The sequence below is a fragment of the Eurypyga helias genome, unplaced genomic scaffold (assembly GCF_000690775.1).
Source record: "Eurypyga helias isolate BGI_N326 unplaced genomic scaffold, ASM69077v1 scaffold33162, whole genome shotgun sequence".
Taxonomy (NCBI): domain Eukaryota; kingdom Metazoa; phylum Chordata; class Aves; order Eurypygiformes; family Eurypygidae; genus Eurypyga; species Eurypyga helias.
This window is the reverse complement of record NW_010234981.1, coordinates 34313-53821: the sequence shown is the minus strand read 5'-3', so window position 1 is coordinate 53821 and position 19509 is coordinate 34313. Positions and strand designations below refer to the sequence as shown.

General features: G+C 39.2%; 1 protein-coding gene across 1 annotated transcript; it reads left to right on the top strand.

Moving 5' to 3' along the window:
- The first annotated feature begins 417 nt into the window (after positions 1-417).
- Positions 418-19147, top strand: MTMR6 (myotubularin related protein 6). The gene is made up of 14 exons (XM_010146600.1): positions 418-603; positions 1517-1633; positions 3650-3812; positions 4828-4985; positions 5724-5852; positions 7615-7749; positions 8901-9033; positions 12568-12677; positions 13450-13575; positions 14831-14880; positions 15650-15850; positions 16535-16669; positions 16749-16875; positions 18722-19147. Exons 1-14 carry the CDS (start codon positions 418-420, stop codon positions 18980-18982), a joined length of 2031 nt encoding a protein of 676 aa, XP_010144902.1. The 3' UTR covers positions 18983-19147.
- Positions 19148-19509: the final 362 nt, after the last annotated feature.

Sequence of the window (19509 nt, the reverse complement as noted above, 5' to 3'; positions counted from 1 at the left end):
TTGTGTTACCAGAACAAAACCGGAGCAGTTTCTGGGGAGGTGCAGTGCCAGGTACCCAAGCAGTTGCACTGCAGAACTGCCTCAAATGAATTCTGCATTTTGGCTGTGCTGTATTGATTTATGCCTCTCTCTATCTGAGCACTGATACCTTACTGCTTACAGCATCGTGTATTTTGAGCTACTAATGTGTGTAGCTTCCAATTTTTTTGCTTTCTAAACCGAAATCTAGAATATCGTAGTAGTGCTGGCTTTTAGTAGGTATTTGTATTTCCTCCATTCTGCTTTGTATGCATTAAATGGCTTTTCTAACTTTCAAACACAAAATTAAGCCTTGTTACATTACAAGGAATATCTGAATTGAAAAGACACTTTTTAGTTTTTTAGACGTGCTTTTAGTAGATAAATAAGCTTGTACATATGAATTCAAAATGCCCTAACATCAGCACAGTAGATGTGGGTTCTCTGTCACTTCATCTGGGTGCTCGTCTTGCTGGTGTCAAGTTTTTGGAGTTCTGCCATGCATTTAATGGCAGTAGCAGCAAGCGCAAGAGCTTTAACTTGGCGTTAATGAGACGGTGCTGCCGAGAAATAGAGCGCGTGGAGGTAAGCTGTTGTTCGCCACGCTCCTTTCCTGCTGTTGCACACAGACTCATGCAATGTTTGCTTCAAATAAAGCAAACTGTGGAGCCTGTGAGGTTATGAGCAGCCGATGAAATACAGGCTATCTGGAAATCCCCTTCTTTGGACATGTTTGCCATAGCATTAAGATAACAATGTTGATGGAATACTGGGAGGAGAAATTTGCCCTTGCAAGGCTCAAGCTTGAAATGTCTGCTTCAATGCCTGCTCAGTCCATTAATTTCTAAGAGTTTGTTACAATTATTAGTATAATGCTGACACTTCATTAGAATCTATTTTGACTGTGACGCAAGGTTATGATAGTCTTGATTTTTGAAGTTGGGGATGATATAAAAGACAGTAGATACCTAAAATTCAAGTCTGAAGGGCCTAATCTTTATAGCTTTGAGTCTGCAGACAGCTGATGAAGCATGTTGCTGAGATCAGCTGTTAATTCAGTGCTGGCATCTCAATAACAGGAAATTGTGTGTTTGCGCTACTTTGGGGAAGCACCCTAAAAGCTTAGTAATTAATTGTTCTTAATTATTTTTATTTTTTTTAAAACTAGATATCCTGGTGTCTTTTACTAGTAAATAACCATAGTACTTATGTAAGTGGGGTCCGTATTCCAATGAGCCTACCATTGTGCCTATGTTATGCGCTTTTGTTTTGAAACAGGATGTTTTAATTAGTCAGTTTTCTCCAAGCTTATGTGACGACTATTGTGTTCTTAATAGTTTGGCCTGAATAGCCTTGTGTGCTGTGTTATGCTTTCTACCATTTTCAGAATTATTGCACAAACTGACAGGGCTCTTGCAAAGTTAGAATTTTGCTCTCTGGAAAAAAAAAACCCAAACCCAAAATTAAGTGTTTCTCCCCCTCCCCTCTTTTCTTGCAGGTAGAGCAAGTGAAATTACTCGATAGGTTCAGCACGAGCAATAAGTCACTGACGGGAACGCTATACCTTACAGCAACTCATCTGTTATTCATAGATTCAAGCCAGAGAGAGACGTGGGTAAGGATAATTAATGCTTGTGGCTCAAAACCACAAGATGCATTTGTTCTTGCTGATCTAAGGTCGAATTTGTTCACTAAAATGTTCATCTAAGTTATAAGCTGTTCTCTGCGCTCCCCTTGTTCATGGGATCGTAAGAAGTTAATGATTTTCAGAGTGTACACTTGCATGACACTTGAAATCAGGTGGTGTGGAAAACGTTCACTTTTCTTCAAGCTGCTGTAATTTATTCCATAACCTTCACTTTTATTCCTGAGTGACTCTGTGGTGCTTTCCTTTAAGAACTGACTTGCACAGCAATTCAGAGTCAGGAATGGGAGAATGCTAGACAGTTTAAGCATCAGGTGTAAAATTTCTGTGATAACTTACTTGTATTTAGAGCCTGCTTAGGTTAAATGAGATGGCAAAATCCAAAAATTGAGGCTCTGGTGAAATACTGAAGATCCCATGCCCTTTTTTTGGAGTGGTAAGGAGCTGTTTCTTCCTAAGTCTTCATCTCTAGAATAAAAGAATTCAGCAGGGGCTGCAGCTTCTTGGTGACCACTACCAGTGTTGTACAATCATGGAATAGTTTGGGTTGGAAGGGACCTTAAAGATCATCTAGTTCCAACCCCCCTGCCATGGGCAGGGACACCTTCCACTAGACCAGGTCAAAACTGGCTAGTACCGTAATTCCCATTAGTGTTTCTGCTCAGTGCTCTGATGGTACACTTGTGGGCATCAAGTTCTGGCTTCTGCTGTAGCCCTACTTCCTAACAGAGTTCAGTGCCTTAAGTCTGTCATCCTCCACGATGAAATCTCATTTCCCTAGCTGTGGTTAACTTTCTGTATTTTTCTGGATTACCCTTAATTCTGTATCCTGGTTATCTGAGTAGATGCCTCACTGTGCTTTCTAGAAAAGTTATTTTTCCGTGCTTTGTTCTTGGATACAGTGTACAGTTTTGTACAAACCAAACTGTTATCCTTTCATACAAAAGGGGCTATTGGGGTGAACATGATTCAGAAGCAGTACTTGCACTCCCTGTGTGCTGCATTCAAAGGTTTCATTTTGGGGAAATTGAACATATACCGTGAGTATTGCATTTCTGTGATGATAATGCAAGTACCAAGTATAATTGTGATAATTTCTCCAAGATATAGTCTCTTTGTAAATGTGTATTTGGCAGCACGGTTCGCAGATGCCTGTCTAATTCAGATCAATATTTAAGAGGAAATGATTGCTTCAGTGAGGTAATTGAAATTCTATCAAGAACATCTTGTTCAGTTGAGGTAATGTACTTGTGGCTTTCTTCACATGACTGAACAGCTGTTACTTTCCCATGTATTTTCCTAAATTTTGTGTAGATTTCCCACCCAGGTGAATCTGTGGAGGGCTTTTGTACATCCATTACTCTGACAGTCTTTTGTCAGAGTGGTTGAAAGGCATTTAGGTGAGATTTTCTTATCTGTGCAGTGCAATGTGTAATACGAGGGATGTTTTCTTATCTCCTGTTCATTCCATAGATATTGAATGCTGGAATTCTAAAATCTTCAGCATCTTTTGTATAATTTATATGTTGAGTTCCCTGATTGGCTTTATTTTGCCTGATAATGCTGATGTGTGTTCCTGTAGATACTTTAAAAAAAAAAAGGCAAATAGCCTATTTGGCCACCACCTAATTAGATGTGTGTGAGTTAGCAAAGTTATAGAAGAGGACTGAACAAACTCAGTGGTGTTTTGCTTTTTAATTGTTTTTTCTAATTGCCTTTAGCAGAATATTTACTGCCACTTAAAAATATTAGGTAACACCTCAAAATATGAGGACAGAGAATAATAAATTTTGACGAATTATAGTGCCTTGACCAAAATACCAGTCTTGGATGTCTTCTAAATTTATTTATTTTTATAATTGATTGACAAAATTGGTTAAAATCCATATTCAACATCGCTTAATAATGTGTCTTAGTGTTTGTAAATAGTACGCTGTTCTCATTTTTCATCAGCATGCTTACGCTGTGACTTCTTGTATGCCACAGATACTACATCATCACATTGCTGCAGTGGAAAAGCTTCCCTTGACTACTTCTGGCTGCCCTCTTGTCATACAGTGCAAGAACTTTAGGATTGTTCACTTTGTTGTTCCTAGAGAGAGAGATTGTCATGACATTTATAACTCTCTGCTTCAGTTGTCAAGAACAGGTAATACTTTTAATTGTACAAGGCTTTGCAGTATGTGCCTGGATAACAAGTTGGAGGGGCTGACGGGTGGGAATGCTTGGCATATATATATATAGATATAATTTTTTTAAACTGTGTGTTATGTAAGTATTCTAAATGGATTTGGTATGTAAAAGAATTTTTATGATTAAGTATTAATTGGCATACAAATTCAGAAGATGTGTTGTCTGGCTTTTGTAGGTCACTAATGGAATGTGAGATTCCTGTGTGTTTTTGCATTTCTAATGCTATCCCTGGAATTGTGAAAATAAATGCATATAGTCTTTCTTTATTGGTGTGTTCCATAGATAAAACGCTACTAAGCAAATACTAACTTGTTACTGATTTCATGCACTTTCCAAAAGAAAGCTGAAGTTTTCATGCTAAAATAGTACTACCAATTCAGCTTAGCAAGAGACTTCTGTCACCTGGTATGGTCTTCTGCATTTTCTGTTTTGTGTTTAGACCAATGTAAAATGTTCACATCTGTGGTGTGTGAATAGTGTATTGGGAAAAAACATAAAATATTTTGAAAGCTTTTATTGCTCTAAAGGAAACTTTAAAACTTACTGCTTTTAAAGGTCAGTAGACATAAGTTTCTGTTCTTCCAAAATATGTTCTTCTAGCTCTTGTGAAATCTTCTAATACTTCTTCCTTTTGTCTTATTTAATTTTGCCAGTCTTCATCTTGTGACTTCTGCTTTGCCCTTATGGCTTTAGAAATGTGCTGTCTGAAATGGGTCAAGCATGCTCAGGAAAACTCCCATAACCTACCTTTAACTGAATAATCTGTAATTGTGTCAGTTACCAGTATGATAGTTGCAGAATACATATTTCAAGAGCGTCAAGTATCTATTTGGTCTTGTTTCTGAGAATCTTGAAACCTGAAGCTTTATCTGCAATTTGGGCAATCACAAGACTTGTCAACTGTGCTACCTTTCTCCACACAGACCCTTTTGGGAACAATGCATTTCATAGTCTTACTCATTGCCTTTTAGCAAAATACGAAGAACTATATGCCTTCTCCTATAATCCAAAGCAAAATGAATCCGAGCAGGTCAAAGGTTGGCAGCTTATTGATCTAGCAGAAGAATATAAGAGAATGGGAGTGCCAAATGCAAACTGGCAGTTGTCTGATGCAAATCGTGACTATAAGGTAAGTGTTGTAATGGAAACATGTTTTGCTCTGCATCCATTTCTGCTTTATCCCCTGACTCTAGTCCTGTAGAAAACAGTAATACTAAGAAATCTCTTGGCTTGCAGCATACGCAAAAACCTAAAGGTGGAGAGAGTTAACTCCTTAATTAGTGTGCAGTCTCACAACTTTCTAATGGAAGTTTTTTTCTAAGGCCTCATTGAGAGTGTGTGTGTGCATGGATGGGTGTGTTCTTTGGGATTGTTTCTAGTGTAGACTGACTCGTTTGAAGCTCAGCCCCAGCAATTCTGCAGCTTTGTTATCTCTCCTACCTGAGAAGGATTCTACTTGAGCATTTGCGACGTTGGTTGTGGGAGACTGGCTGTGGTGGTGCAGCTGCTTCACAGATCAGGCTTAATTTTATTTTGTGGTCTTCAAATACAAAAAAGGAGGGAAATAATTTCAGTATTTTATTTGAAACACGTTCTTAGCATTTCTACTGACATCGCGTTCTCGAGAGGTGAATGCCGGTATGGCAGTGCTTTCCAGCAGTGCTTGGTTATGAAACTTGGGTACCAATTTGTACTACTTTATCTGTGGCTGGTCTCCTCTTCTGAGTTATTTACAGGTATATAGAGAAACATGTTAATGTTTATCCTTTCTCTTATTTCACCTGATGTCTCTCAAATTGAATGCAATAAAACTAGTATGGACTTTGGGCCTTACACAAGAAGAATTTTATGTACATCTGTCTTTCAGATTTGTGAAACCTATCCTAGAGAACTTTATGTTCCTAGAACTGCAAGCAAGCCCATAATTGTTGGTAGCTCCAAGTTCAGAAGCAAAGGAAGATTGCCAGTGTTGTCCTATTATCATAAAAATAAAGAGGTATAGTGTGTCTTCCTCTTAATGCAAATGTGCTGAAAAGTATTTCTCAATACTTGGCAGTAGGTCAGGGTAGGTAAGGAGGTAAGTACAGTGACTTGCATGAGAATGGTATACCTCATAAGTGTCAGCTGTGCTTACAGTTGTGCCTAATAGGATGCTGAATTAAGCTAAGCCAGTTAAAAAATAATCCTTGATAATCAGTCGAATCTCTTTAAAGTTTCCAGAAACCGACCTTAAGATAAATGAAGATAGCTTTTTGTCAAATGATCTGTCTTCCATGATATATAAAGAATAAAATCTGTTATCAAAACACAGGTTAAAAAAACAGAATCAGCCGAACAATAACAACCAAGCCCGCAAAATCTAAATAAAAAAAAAAACCTCCTAAAAGAATAGAACTGGTTCTTTTAAGGAGGAATTTGCAAAGTAAAAAACTTGAGGATGAGAAGTAAGATTTTGCAGGGTTTGGTAGAGAGTGGTGTGAAGCAGCTTCTGCCTCTCTTGGCTGGGAGACACCTTTGAAGAGAGGGGATTGTCACCTTGCCGAGTTGAAGAATTTATGAAGGAGGAGTGTTCAGCTACTAGATCCATTTGAAGATAATTACTATTTGGAAGATGCACCTGATACCTGGGGGTACTGATGGATAAAAAGCTGGACATGAGCCGGCAGTCTGCGCTGGCAGCCCAGAAAGCCAACCGTATCCTGGGCCTGTGTCAGGAGAAGTGTGGACAGCAGATTGAGGGAAGGGATTCTCCCCTTCTACTCTGCTCTTGTGAGACCCCACCCGCAGTTCTGGGGCCCCCAACATAAGGACATGGAGCTGTTGGAGCAAGTCCAGGGGAGGCCACGAAGATGCTCAGAGGGCTGGAGCACCTCTGCTATGGGGACAGGCTGAGGGAGTTGGGCTTGTTCAGCCTGGAGAAGGATCCAGGGAGACCTTCTAGCACCTTCCAGTACCTGAAGGGGCTGATAAGGAAGCTGGGGAGGGACTTTTTACAAGGGCCTGTAGTGACAGGACAAGGGGTAATGGGTTTAAATTGAAAGCAGGGAGGTTAGATTAGATATCAGGAAGAAATTCTTCACAGAGAGGGTGGTGAGGCACTGGAACAGGTTGCCCAGAGAAGCTGTGGATGCCCCATCCCTGGAAGTGTTCAAGGCCAGGCTGGATGAGGCTTTGAGCAACCTGGTCTAGTGGAAGGTGTCCCTACCCATGGCAGGGAGGTTGGAACTAGATGGTCTTTAAGGTCTCTTCCAACTCAAACCGTTCTATGGTTCCATTCTAGGGCTGGGCCGATTCCATTCTATATATTGTATTTCAGAAGGGAACACTGAAAATGACATGAGGAAAATGTTAGATGATGACATATTGTACTTGCAATAATAAAATCATACTTGCAGTAGTAAACCCAACCATAATTCATTTCTTACCAGTAGAATAACTTGCTTTCCTAAAGTGTATTTTTTCCAGCCTATACTTTTCTGGAATTCGTATACTTAGAAAAAGTCCATTAAGTAAACCTTGCCCATGTAGATAAGCCTGAAAACAATGTTTTGATATACCTTTAGATTTAATTTGTAGGTACTGTGTTTGAAAGTCTGCAAGTGATGTGCTTTGAAATGTTGGAATACTTAAGGTTTTTTTCAATTTAGTGCTGTTATCTGCTGATGAAACAATTTATTTCAGTGTCTTTAGAATTATGCAAGGTATTTCAACTGCAGGTATTAAACTGATGCTAACTTTTTCTTTGTTTTCTATGTCAGGCTGCAATATGCAGATGCAGTCAACCTCTCTCGGGTTTCAGTGCCAGGTGCCTGGAAGATGAACACATGTTGCAAGCCATCAGTAAAGCAAATCCTTCAAATCGCTACATGTATGTCATGGACACCAGGCCGAAGGTATGTACTTCAGGTTGTACAGACTAACTTCTCTTCCTGAACATTAGAGTGCTGGGATACAGTGTAATTCTGAAAAATTTGGAGTCCTTTGACTCCATCGTGAGAAAAATGTTCTTTAAAGGTACAGTTAGACCTCTGTATACATGCATTTAATTACTTGCTTTCTTAAAAACTTGAACCCCTCTCAGGACTCAGCTAGAATTCCCTGAATATGCTAGTGAACTTTTGGGGAGGGGAGGTGCATTTAAAAATATACTTAAAGCATAGTTAAGTGGGACCCAAGTCATTGTCATGGTTTGAAATTAAATTAATGAAATAGTGAGCTGGTTTTGGGTTTCTTTTAGAATGGGAGGGAGTACAGTGTTCTGTGTAAATGTTCAGTGAAAACTGCTATTGCTGTCTGTCTTAGCTAGGAAGAAGTACGGGAAAATCTGTTGTAGCGTTGTGATGTCATACTTCATCACTGTCTAATTAAATTGAATTAGGTTGGGTGTTTGACCTGTGTGGGAATGCGTGGGGTAACTTTCACTCTCGAGGCCCATCTGTGTTTAAATTGGTATTCGTTTCACTCAAATCTCAACACTGGAGCTGGAAAACAAGGATGCAGATTGAAAATCCTGCGCTGCAGGATCTGCACTTAATTTGAGCAGGGTTCAACAATAGGTCGGTTTGACAGGCTGAAATTGAGCCAGATGTGGGGGTTTGTTACAGCTGCAGCAATTTCTTAGCTTCTTACCCCCTAAACTGACACTTTTAGCATACCTGGAAAGCACATGTATGGTTAAGTCTGGGTCTTACTCTTTCCTTTTTAGGTTAATTGCTTTATAGGGTCTGTTCAGAAGTGTTCAGGGGAAAAAAAGTAAAGGTTTGTTGGTGGGAATACAGAGGAGAGAATAAGAAGCTATTAAATGCATTATTCAGATATGTCAGGTCTAAATGTAGACTGCCTGTTGCTTTTTATGTACCATACCTTTCTTATCTTGAAAGCATTCAAGTGTTTTCCACAAACTGTTAATTGAATAGAATCTGTTGATAGTGTGTGCGCTCTCTTGTAGTGTGTATTTAATTGAAATTGTGTGACTCTTGTTTCTTAATTTGAGATTTTTAGTTCAAATACTGTTTTTCAGTGGTTTTATTTTGCTCTTTTTCAGCTTAATGCAATGGCAAACAGAGCTGCTGGGAAGGGCTATGAGAATGAAGACAACTACTCTAACATTAGGTTCCAGTTTGTTGGCATCGAAAATATTCATGTAATGAGATCCAGCTTACAAAAGCTTCTGGAAGGTATGTTCTAACTGTACTGTAATGTATAAAAAACCAGGATAAACATTTTTCTGAAGTCTCTAATAATAACTCATAAACTGTATTGATATTCCTGTGTTTTTACCCCAGCTCTATGTTTAGTACCAGTTTGCTGTGCTCTATAGTAATGAATTACCTTAAACCTTTCCTTTTTAAACTGTGACTCCATTCATTGGGTTTATCCTGAAGAATATTAACTGACTGGTATGCATGTCTTGGGTGAACATGGTTAGTGTGTCAGTGGTTTATGGTAAAGACTTCTGTGTTCTCCAAGTGTACATGTGTGTATACACACGTGTAATAACAAAATAGTGTGTGTGCCTACGTATGTTTTGATATGTTGAATACTGATTTTTCAAGGTGTGCTTAGTTCCACAGAATTCACAATCAGCATATAGTCTGTACAAAACTGGAGCTGTTTGGCCTGGTAAGCCATTTCTGTGCTTGTAGGTGCATCTTAGTGTTTGTAGGGAGGGGAACAGTGAACCGCTTCACTGGGTTTAGTTTTCCCTTGTGTAGAGGACTGGTTTATTTAAATTCGGCTGAAACAAAATCATGAGTAATGTCTGTAGTTGTTCCCAGATGAGGTTGTAGGGTAAATTAACACAGCTGTTCTACCTCTGTTCAGTCTGTATAATTCACTGGAGTTTTGCTGAATACCAGTCTAGAAGTAGAAGCATCTTTAGGTGTAGGACCCTTAAAGTTTAGGGAGGTATGCAATAATTTGCTCTTCAGACCCCTGTAGAAATGTGCCATCAGTGGGGTGGTCAGGAATTAAATGCTATGAAGATGGCTTATCATTTAAAATGAGCAAAAATGCTGTTTAACTTCTGTGTACTAACTTCCCCTTGACATGCTGAACTGAATGTTCTCAAATGGGAATGTGATACCAATGACCCCATTTGTTCAAGAGCTATTGTAACTGGGACTGTCCTCAGGTTTATTTATAGCAAACTGTTACTCATTCTTCAGCATGTGTCCTGTTCCTAGGCTCTTTGTCTATCTGCCTGATTTCATTCAGAATCTAACTATTCCATTTGCAAGCAGAATCTAAGGCTTAATCATTCCCAACATCCTTTTGTAACGGGACCACACCATGAAGCATGCTGGGGGGACTTACAGGCTGTTCTTCATCTCCAGTTCAGGTGGTTTCTAAGTACCTTGCATGCAGTGAAACAGAACTTTCCTAAAATGTGCTTCAGCCGGTTATAGTCACCCCTTGAGCTGCTGCCTGAGGCATTGCTGCTGGTGTGTGTATATGGACAATCAAGCAACAGAACGTTTAGGGGTTTGGCACTCGTGTATGCAGGGCTCGAGTTTTTATGATGGGATCTAAATGTAGTTAATGATAGTTATTGTGAAGTATCTAAACATCTTAGTGTTACCATAAATCATCTTTGATCTTTTTAGGGTCCATAAGGGACTGGAAATGTGGTTTGGTGGGTGTGTTTGGTTTGGTTTTTTTTTTTTTCCCAGCAAGTGTCAAAACAGTGTCAATGCAATTTTATTTCATCACTGAGTAGTATAAAAATGTCTGTGTTCATTCACAGAAATGGAAAGCAATTGTTTGGGCTCAACGTATGTGTTCTTATCTCTGCCTAGGTTTATAAAAACGTAGCTAGAAGGGGGAAATACAAGTGGTGGAATGTTTCTCCCAATCTGAAAATTCTGATCAAAAGCAGACTTTGACAGCAGTATCTGGGTGAAAACAAACTGAGGGCTTGGGAGCCTGTTTTATTTTCCAGCTGAAAGCTTGTGCTTTAGACTGTAAGCTACAGAATGAAGGGGTGAGCAGTCATGTGTAGTGCTTGTAGACATTGCCTTTTCTGTCCAATCCCTTCCCTGTGGCTGTTTGTATTTCTAAATATGTGAGTATTTTTAGTTTCTTTACCAGAGAATGGTGGACCTGTTTGCATGCTGTTGTGATCAAACAGGTGTATGGAACCACTGGTTGTGGAGTAGTTCTCAGCTGATTTCTTCCATGTGCTAGACTTTTCAGAAGCAGAAGTCTTGTCAAACTGTTAACCCTCTCAAAGACCAGGGGAAACTAGAACAGCTTTTTCTGCTTTTACTGATGTTTACAGACTAACCTTTAAAATTAGGTCCTGTATCCAGGGGTTTCTTGATGTTTTGTTACCTCATTGTGCTGTGGTTTGCTAGATAGTTCTGTAGACGCAAACATCTATGGGCTTTAGAAAATGTGCGTGTGGTACGTACCTGGGAGCCTGTCTTTGCTACAGCATTCAGCAGCAATTGGCACTATGACTCTTCCTGAGCAATGGGGGGGTATACCAAAACTTGTGTGGCTGAAAGCTGAGGAACATGTTGTACAGATATAGGAAAGCTCTGCAAGGCAGTGGTTTAGGAGTTTATAGACTTCATTGCAGCAGGGGACTTGACTGAACATGAAAGTGTCACAGAATGAATTGGTGAATTTTGTTCCTATTTTCCCTATTGACTCATTTTGTCCCATAGTCTGAGACAAAGATTAGTTTGCAGCTGCTGTGTGAATATCCCTACTGACAGCGCTCAGCTACATAGCCTCTTTATTTTTCATTTTGGGCCCACTAGCTTAGTATCACAGAATTGTTTAGGTTGGAAAAGGCCTTTAAGATCATCAAGTCCAACTGTTAAAGCTTGGTAGAAATTAGGCTCCTGCTGTGACAGGGGCAGGTATTTTTGCAGATGGCGGCCTTGGGTATCTTCTCTTAGAATCACACATGGTGAAGCTTTATTAGCCAGCGAATATTTCTCTTATTTCCAGAAGTTTGGCATGTTTGGGCAGTAATGTAACTGCATGAGTTGCTCCTCAAAATCATACAAGAACCAGGTTATCTCATATGTGAATTGATGTTTGTGTGAGAAACTGAAGCCTACCCCTACACCTCTTGCTGCTAAGCTGCAAGGTGCCTTTCTTTTAGCTTGTTCTTCCCTGCCCTCTCAATTGGCATTATTGTTACAGCATCAAAGTATATTAGGGAAGAATGGTAAAGATCAATCAGAATTGTAGTATGTCAAGTCTGGAGGTAGATAAAGTCTCAGTGTTTTCAGTTCATCACCATGTCCTTGTACTGCGCTCATCAGAGAGGAGAAGGTGATGAAACTCTGGCCATCTGACTACTCTGAACAGTGTATATTGTCTGGATGCAGCTACTTCCTACTAGCAGTTGCAATTTTTCTTTATTTATGGTAAGCTTTTGGCATTTGCGTTGCCTTCCTTGGCAAGGCAAGGGTGCTGGGGATGACATTCAAACTAAATACACTGGTTAGTTTGTCAAAAAGACAAGGATCTTACTCTTGTCATTCATGGTTACTGTAATTCTAGAGAGTTTAATTTTGGATGGAGAACACTTTGTAGTACCCCTCTCAACCATTTGAGTAGTGGTTTCCTGAAAGATTTCTAATCAACTTACAACATAGGGCATTAGAAACACTATACAACTATTCCTCTTCCTCCAGTGCAGGGTACAGGCAGCTGCAACTGCTTAAGGCTTTCTAACTCTTGGTTTCTTTCAGTCAGTGGCACGAAGGGTTTGTCTGTCAATGACTTCTTGTCTGGTTTGGAGAATTCTGGATGGCTGCGTCACATCAAAGCTGTGCTGGATGCTGCTGTCTTTCTAGCCAAGGTAACTTGCATGCCGCTTTGTTATTTGATGGGAAGTTGACTTGCTGTCAGGTAAAATTATACTTGATATTATGTAACGTCTAAAATCCTCCAGTTGACCTTTTTGGAAGTAGATGCTTAGCATACACAGATGCGTCTGATACGCATTAGTATTTTAAGTATTACACGTTTCTTTATCACTGGAGATGTTAAATATGCCACCTAATGTTTTGGGATTTTTTGAATGCTGTTTGCTAACCTTACTGGGACATGAAGAGGTTCTTCTGCTCCCTGGTTCTTTTAGGTATTTGTGAAAGGTTTAAACAGTTTGGAGGTGGGTGGAGCAAACTGTTACGTAGAGTACCCTGAAAATCACAACTCTGGGGGCACTAATGGCAGAGGAGCCAAGCTGGCTGTGCTGACTTCACTTGGCAAGGAAATGGGACTCTATGAAGAATTTGGAAGAACAGTTGCCTTTGCCAGGCACCTATGGATCCAAGGACTTGACCTGAGGGGGGCTGGGTGAAGAGAAAAAATGGATCTTTGTTTTACTGGGTGAAATAGCAAAGAGTTACTTCAGTTAAGAGTGGATGATTCTCCTAAAGATGACCTTCAAATAGCTGGGCTAACAGGATGTGTATTAGCTTCAGCTAAAAATTCGTATTTCCTAGTCCTTTTCTGTTAAATAGAATGGTCTGTGCTGTGGGTTTGGGATAAATGTAGGTTTTGTATTTACTTACTAAATTTTGACTTTGGCCTGGAATAGAACATTGACTAAACCAACTGTTTCACAGGCAATAGCAGTTGAGAGTGCAAGCGTATTGGTGCACTGCTCAGATGGCTGGGATAGGACTTCCCAAGTTTGTTCTCTTGGAGCTCTTTTACTAGATTCCTATTACAGAACAATCAAAGGATTCATGGTAAGCAAGCTGTTGTGTTGTTGAGTTGTTCCTTGGTAAATAAAGGATGTAAAATGTTTGTGTGGGAAAGGGAGCAGTGTAAACATACTGTGTGGTTTGGTTTTTTTTTGTAGTTACAAATATAACAAGATTTTCAGTACACTGATAAATATTTCTTTTAGAAATTGTTTGCTACTGGGAAGAACCATTTATTTAAAATCTAAAAGTCTGAAATACAAATAGTGGATTGCTGTAGGCACTGTTCAGAAATGTTGCAATGATTATCTTTTGCATCCAAAAAAGCCGCTTATCTATGACATATACGGATTCCTAAGGACTTTATGTGAGATGGTAGATGTACTAAATTATAGCAGCTCTGTGCTCTTATCACTTATCCCAAAATTAATATTATTAAAATCTGAAAATGACAACTCCCCCAGTGAAAGAGACATGAAGGTATTTAAGTAATCTAAATTTCTTCATCTTTCTCTTCCTTGCTGTAGAAATTTCAATATGACTATTCCAAATTTTAGAGTAGGAAAATCAACAGTGTTCTGCAGTGGCAATACAAGGTGTTATGGGAACTCCTGACAGATAGTACATAAAACTAGTTCCATATATTGGTTAGAACTAAGTGCCACAAATATTGCAAGCAACAAAAGTGAAGTTGAGGCAGAACTAAGAGGATTCATTTTTGGTGAATAGTGAAAATATGTGTAATGTTTAGGGAAGTAATTTAATCTTTTTGGTTTTTAGTCCTCACTGTCAATTAGATTTCTGGGAAAACTTCTGCAATGACCAGGCAGTCCTGTGTTCCTTTTGGTGCCTTGATACTGTGACTGAAGTGATAAAACAGGCTAGTGTTGATATTAACAAATTTCTAGCAATAAAATTTACAAAGACTATATTGTGTTGTTTTATGTAAAGTATGATAGCAAGAATGCAATATTAAAGCTTTTCCTGTACTTCATGATTTTTTGCAAGTTGGTTGATAATCTATCTATAACATCATACAACATGAGTGTGCTCAAAGCAAGCCTGGCTTAACAGCAGTTACCTGATTGTCCACTTGCTAAACCTTTCTACTAGTGTTAGAAATGTGCTTTGAGAATCTCTTATGAAGGATTTTCCAGGAAAATAAAGGAAGTATAAAGTGACAAATAGTTGTTCCTACTGTAGGTCATTTAAAATACAATATATTGATGAACTGTGTGGTTACTACTGTAGATGCAAGACAGTAATGTTTTCCATGAGGTTTTTTTTTTTAACCCTCTAGGTCTTGATAGAGAAAGACTGGATCTCTTTTGGGCACAAGTTCTCTGACAGGTAAGCACTTCGGATACAGTAAAATGTATACGGCAAACTAAACTAGGTGTTCTTAAAAGCAGAAGACAGCTTGTGGACATTAAACTACTGCAGTGTTGCTAGAGTTTTTTGCAACGAGTCAGCTGTTGTCAGTAGACAGTGCACTTTGTGTATTGCTATTTATTCATATACCTATTGGATAATCGATTTACATTATAGACATAAATTTCAAGTGGTAGTAGTGCCTCACTCCGGTGTTGTTGACTGCAGCTGGGTCTGCACATACACAGACAGTGCAAACCCAATGTAAAGCTATACCTCAGCTACTTAAGCAATGTAAAACACTTAGTTTTGATATCTTTAAAATTGAGTTTACATTTATGTTTACTTTTAATGATAAAGTCACACCTAACTTAAGAAATCCTATATGTTGAGAGTTCTGTTTTTTATCCTTGATTTGCCTATTATCAGCCATGACAATAGCTTTGCTGCTATGTACTGCTTAGCTGATACACTCCAAATGTTGACTGGGGAAATTATAGACACAAAGGAGCTTAACTGTCTTATGTTGCTTTTCTGTACTGAATACAGATGTGTGATTACTTACAAGTTAGAAAAAGAGGTTAAATATAGACTTATTTCTATTCAAAAATCGCCCCAGTTCTTAAAGTTAGGTGCTCAGTCTCCAAACAAAGCTAGTGTCAAATTCATGTGCAGTCATTTAAAAACAAATGTGGCTAAGCCTTTTTTTACTTAAACCAGTTTCAATCTGTTTATGGAATCTTTTCAGGTGTTGTCAGTTGGATGGTGATCCCAAAGAGATCTCACCAGTGTTCACCCAGTTTCTAGAAAGTGTGTGGAATCTGACTGAGCAGTTTCCACAGGCCTTTGAGTACAACGAAGCCTTCCTTCTTCAGATCCATGAACATGTCCATTCATGCCAGTTCGGTAACTTCCTTGGAAACTGCCAAAAAGAGCGAGAAGAACTAAAGTAAGCAGATGTATTGTCTCTTGTTTATTCAGCAGACTAAGAACTCCTGTGAATCTTCTTCATTTTAGGCTCTGAATAGAAATAGAGACAGGATTGGTAGTTCTGAAAATGATGATGACTTGCATCAGGGAACAGCAGTGCTTCACATGCTTTTGCACACTGAAGACAGTCTTTCTCCATGGAAAATGAGATTTTCTCCCAGAATTAGAAAGAAGCCTTCACTTTCCCTCTTCCCCCTCACCCCCCTCCTAAAAATAGCTAGAGTTAAGTTTGGAAGTATCACTTCATGCCCTCCCCCACTCTAGTTTTAGGTAACCGTAAGATTCTATCCTGCTCGAGACTAATTACTGTCAGAAGGATTTATATGATGTATCCTAATCCTTCCAGTTGGAGAACTTCTGTAAAGTTTTCATCAGTACCTTTGTCTCAAACTGTTTTGTAAAAACATTGCAACTAAGCAAAACTTGCATGGCATGAGCAGTAATACATCTAAAACTGACAGTTGTATCCAACATTAGCGTATGCCAGGACGAAGTTGATTTTACTAAGAGCTTTTAATTCAAGATTTAGAAGGATTTCTGGTTACTTGGGGGAAAAAAAAAGTTAAGATCAGTTTAATATGTTGAGTTGAACAGCTTCTGTCTTTTGCGTGTAGTCAGTGCCTTGACCTCTGCTTCCTTTAAGATTAAAAGAGAAGACCTATTCCTTGTGGCCATTCCTTCTGGATGAACAAAAGAAATATCAGAATCCCCTGTATAATCCAGACTTTTCTCCAGAACTAACCCTTTTGGAGCCTAATACAGTATCATTCAATTTTAAGTAAGTTTAAATTATATACAGTATCTCTTCTTCAATTTTGTCTTTATCCTGTGTAGTTAAAACTGTCTGCTTCGTGCAGGTTTTGGAGAAATATGTACCATCAGTTTGATCGAAGTATGCATCCCAGGCAATCTGTGTTCAATCTTATAATGAACATGAGTGCACAGAATAAACAACTGGAGGAAGATATTAAAGAACTGGAAGCTGTAAGTATCACAGAATAAGGGTGTGCACCTGTGACTTGTTCTTCAGTTTCACATTTGTAGTCTGTAATAACACTGCTACCTTTCACGTGAATGCCACTGCTGGATGGCCTAGCACTTACTCTGTGTAATGTCGGCTTTGACTGTCACTGTGCTTCAGTGATGACTGCCAGACTGTGCAGCCAGTGTTCTGCTCTTAAGCACAATTTATTTTGCTTTACTGATGAACTGTATTATGTAAAAGTGCTCCTACTATCAAAGCATTACTGAAGATGGCTTGATTGATGTAGGCTGAATTTATGTGCATCTTACCCTGGATAACCAGGTACCCATCATAGCTACGGCTGTGTTGCTAAGCCAGAGAGACTGAAAATGTTTTATTTCCATTATAGCTACTAACATGGAAGCAGTAAGTATTGGCCTTCTTTTGACTTCATGTGCAGGTGCATGCCAAGTCACCATAATTATGGGGCACATACACTGTGATGCATATTTGGAGACAGGGCTGAAACCAGACTTGTATAAATGTCTTTTACAAGGTGCTACTGTAAACAGGCAGGAAAGACTGATCAGTGTATGTCGTTTTATCCTAGTATGGCTTAACCAGTGGCTTTTAATTGGTACTTCATTATAGTCAGTTACGGTGCCGAAATTTCAGAACGATACCTTTTAAGAAATGCGCAGGTTTTCTAATAATCAGTTTAACTACTTTGTATGGCTAGAAATGGTAGCTTGGCTTTAGTATGTTAATGCTGGGGGAGAAGGAGGGGGAAGTACAGCTTTTCTAGGAGGAAATATTTTATTAAACTGATCCTACTGTAGTGTAATGAATGCAGGTTGCTTAATCGTAAACTGTTTAAAATCTTAATTGTATATCCAAAGTTTTTTATACAATTGAAGCAACAAGATGAAAATGCAAGCTGAAGCAAGATGTAAAGTGAAGTCTTGGTTTTGAATTTGCTAGACCATTTGTTCCAAGGTGTTAACCTCACCTGGGCCCACATTTCCCACCTGAGTGATGAAGAGATGTAGTTGTTAGGAAGTCTGTGTCAAGATTTCATGCTGCTGCAATCTTTAAAAAGTTGGTGTCGAGACACCAAAGTCATCTGGGCTCATTCTCAATTGAGCACAAGCACTTCAAGAAAAAAATCAGTTAACTTGTTCAAGCTCCCAGTTACTGGGCGAGATTCTTTTTTTTTAATCCAAACAACCAATGAAAACAGAAGAACTGAAGTGTTGATCCACATCTTTCCTCTTCCCTAGCTCAATGCTTGCAGGATAGGTCCTTTCCTCCAATCCTGCCTTCTACTTGACATCTTTTAGTGTATTCCTGCATTTGAACAAACTGTACTGCTGTTTTTCGGATCTAAAGGAAAAGTCTTTTAGAAGATTTTTAGAAGGACGTAAGGGCTTAGCTATGAAACTACCCTCTGTTTAAGAGACTTGTAGTCTACTGCGAGCTTCCTGCTTGCTAATGGTGCCAAGGCCTGTCGTCTTCTGCCTGTACTCCAGAAAGCATTCCCCTCTTGATAGCAAGCAAACAAGGGCAAACCTTGGAAGAACCTCTCCTTCTCTACAGACACTGACTGGCAACCTTTCTGCTTTCTGCTCAGTTGCAAGTTTAAGTATACTGTTCTTGTAGCCTCTGCTGTAAACTATGGGGAAAAATGTCTTAGTGAATGCCCTAACATTTAATAACCCTGTTGCATGTCTAACCTAGGGTATGTAGCGCAGGGTTCTGCAGATGCTGAGTTGGCCAGCTAAAGAAGTGGATTCAGTTCCTTCCAAAGCAGAATGTTTCCTGTAAAGCAGCCATGCTCGCTGTTAGTAACTGTTCTCTGTATTCCAGAAAATAAAGTGGAGAAACGGGCAGTCAGGTGCAGTCCTTGTGAAGGAGCATCAGCAGTCCGTTCATCCTGCACCCATGGCGCTGAAGACCCCTCCGTGCTTCAAGAAGGAGCAGCCCCTGATCCCCGTGAACGATGCCGTAAGAACTATAGAGGGCAGCAACGCCGCAGACAACCGCTACAGTGAACTTATGGCAGAGTTCTCAAAAGCTGAGCCTGCTGTTGTCAGCTTGGAGTACGGAGTGGCCAGGATGACCTGCTAATTAAAATTCGGCACTGTGCTCTTCTAGACTGATCGAATTAAGAGATGGGTTATTTTGAGGATGGGTCTGTGCTGCATGACCAAAACATGATTTGTATATCAGCAAGTTTTGTTAATGTAGACTAGAACAGCATGCTAGTTGTCAAGTGTTTTGCTGTTCTTTTAAGACAAAAAGAGGTGTAGTTGTGTTTTAAAAGAAATAGGGGCATTTGGTAAGTAGTGTCTAAAAATCACGAATGGTATGTCTTTGGACATAAGTCAGTTTGCACTAAATTGATCCAAACAGTAATACTACTTTATCCAATATAGAAAAACACAGGTGGTCTTTCACAGATTGATTTTTGTTTGGGCAAGAAAACTTGAACTTTCTGTTTTAGGAACTGAAGCTACATGTATATCTAGCATATGATACGAATATGTATACCCTTGTTTAATGTCACCCAGTGCTAGCTTTCAGTGTATTAAGTGCCATGGAAAAGTAAGATATATTTCAAGTCATAAATAGTTGGCCTTAAACCTGTTATATCA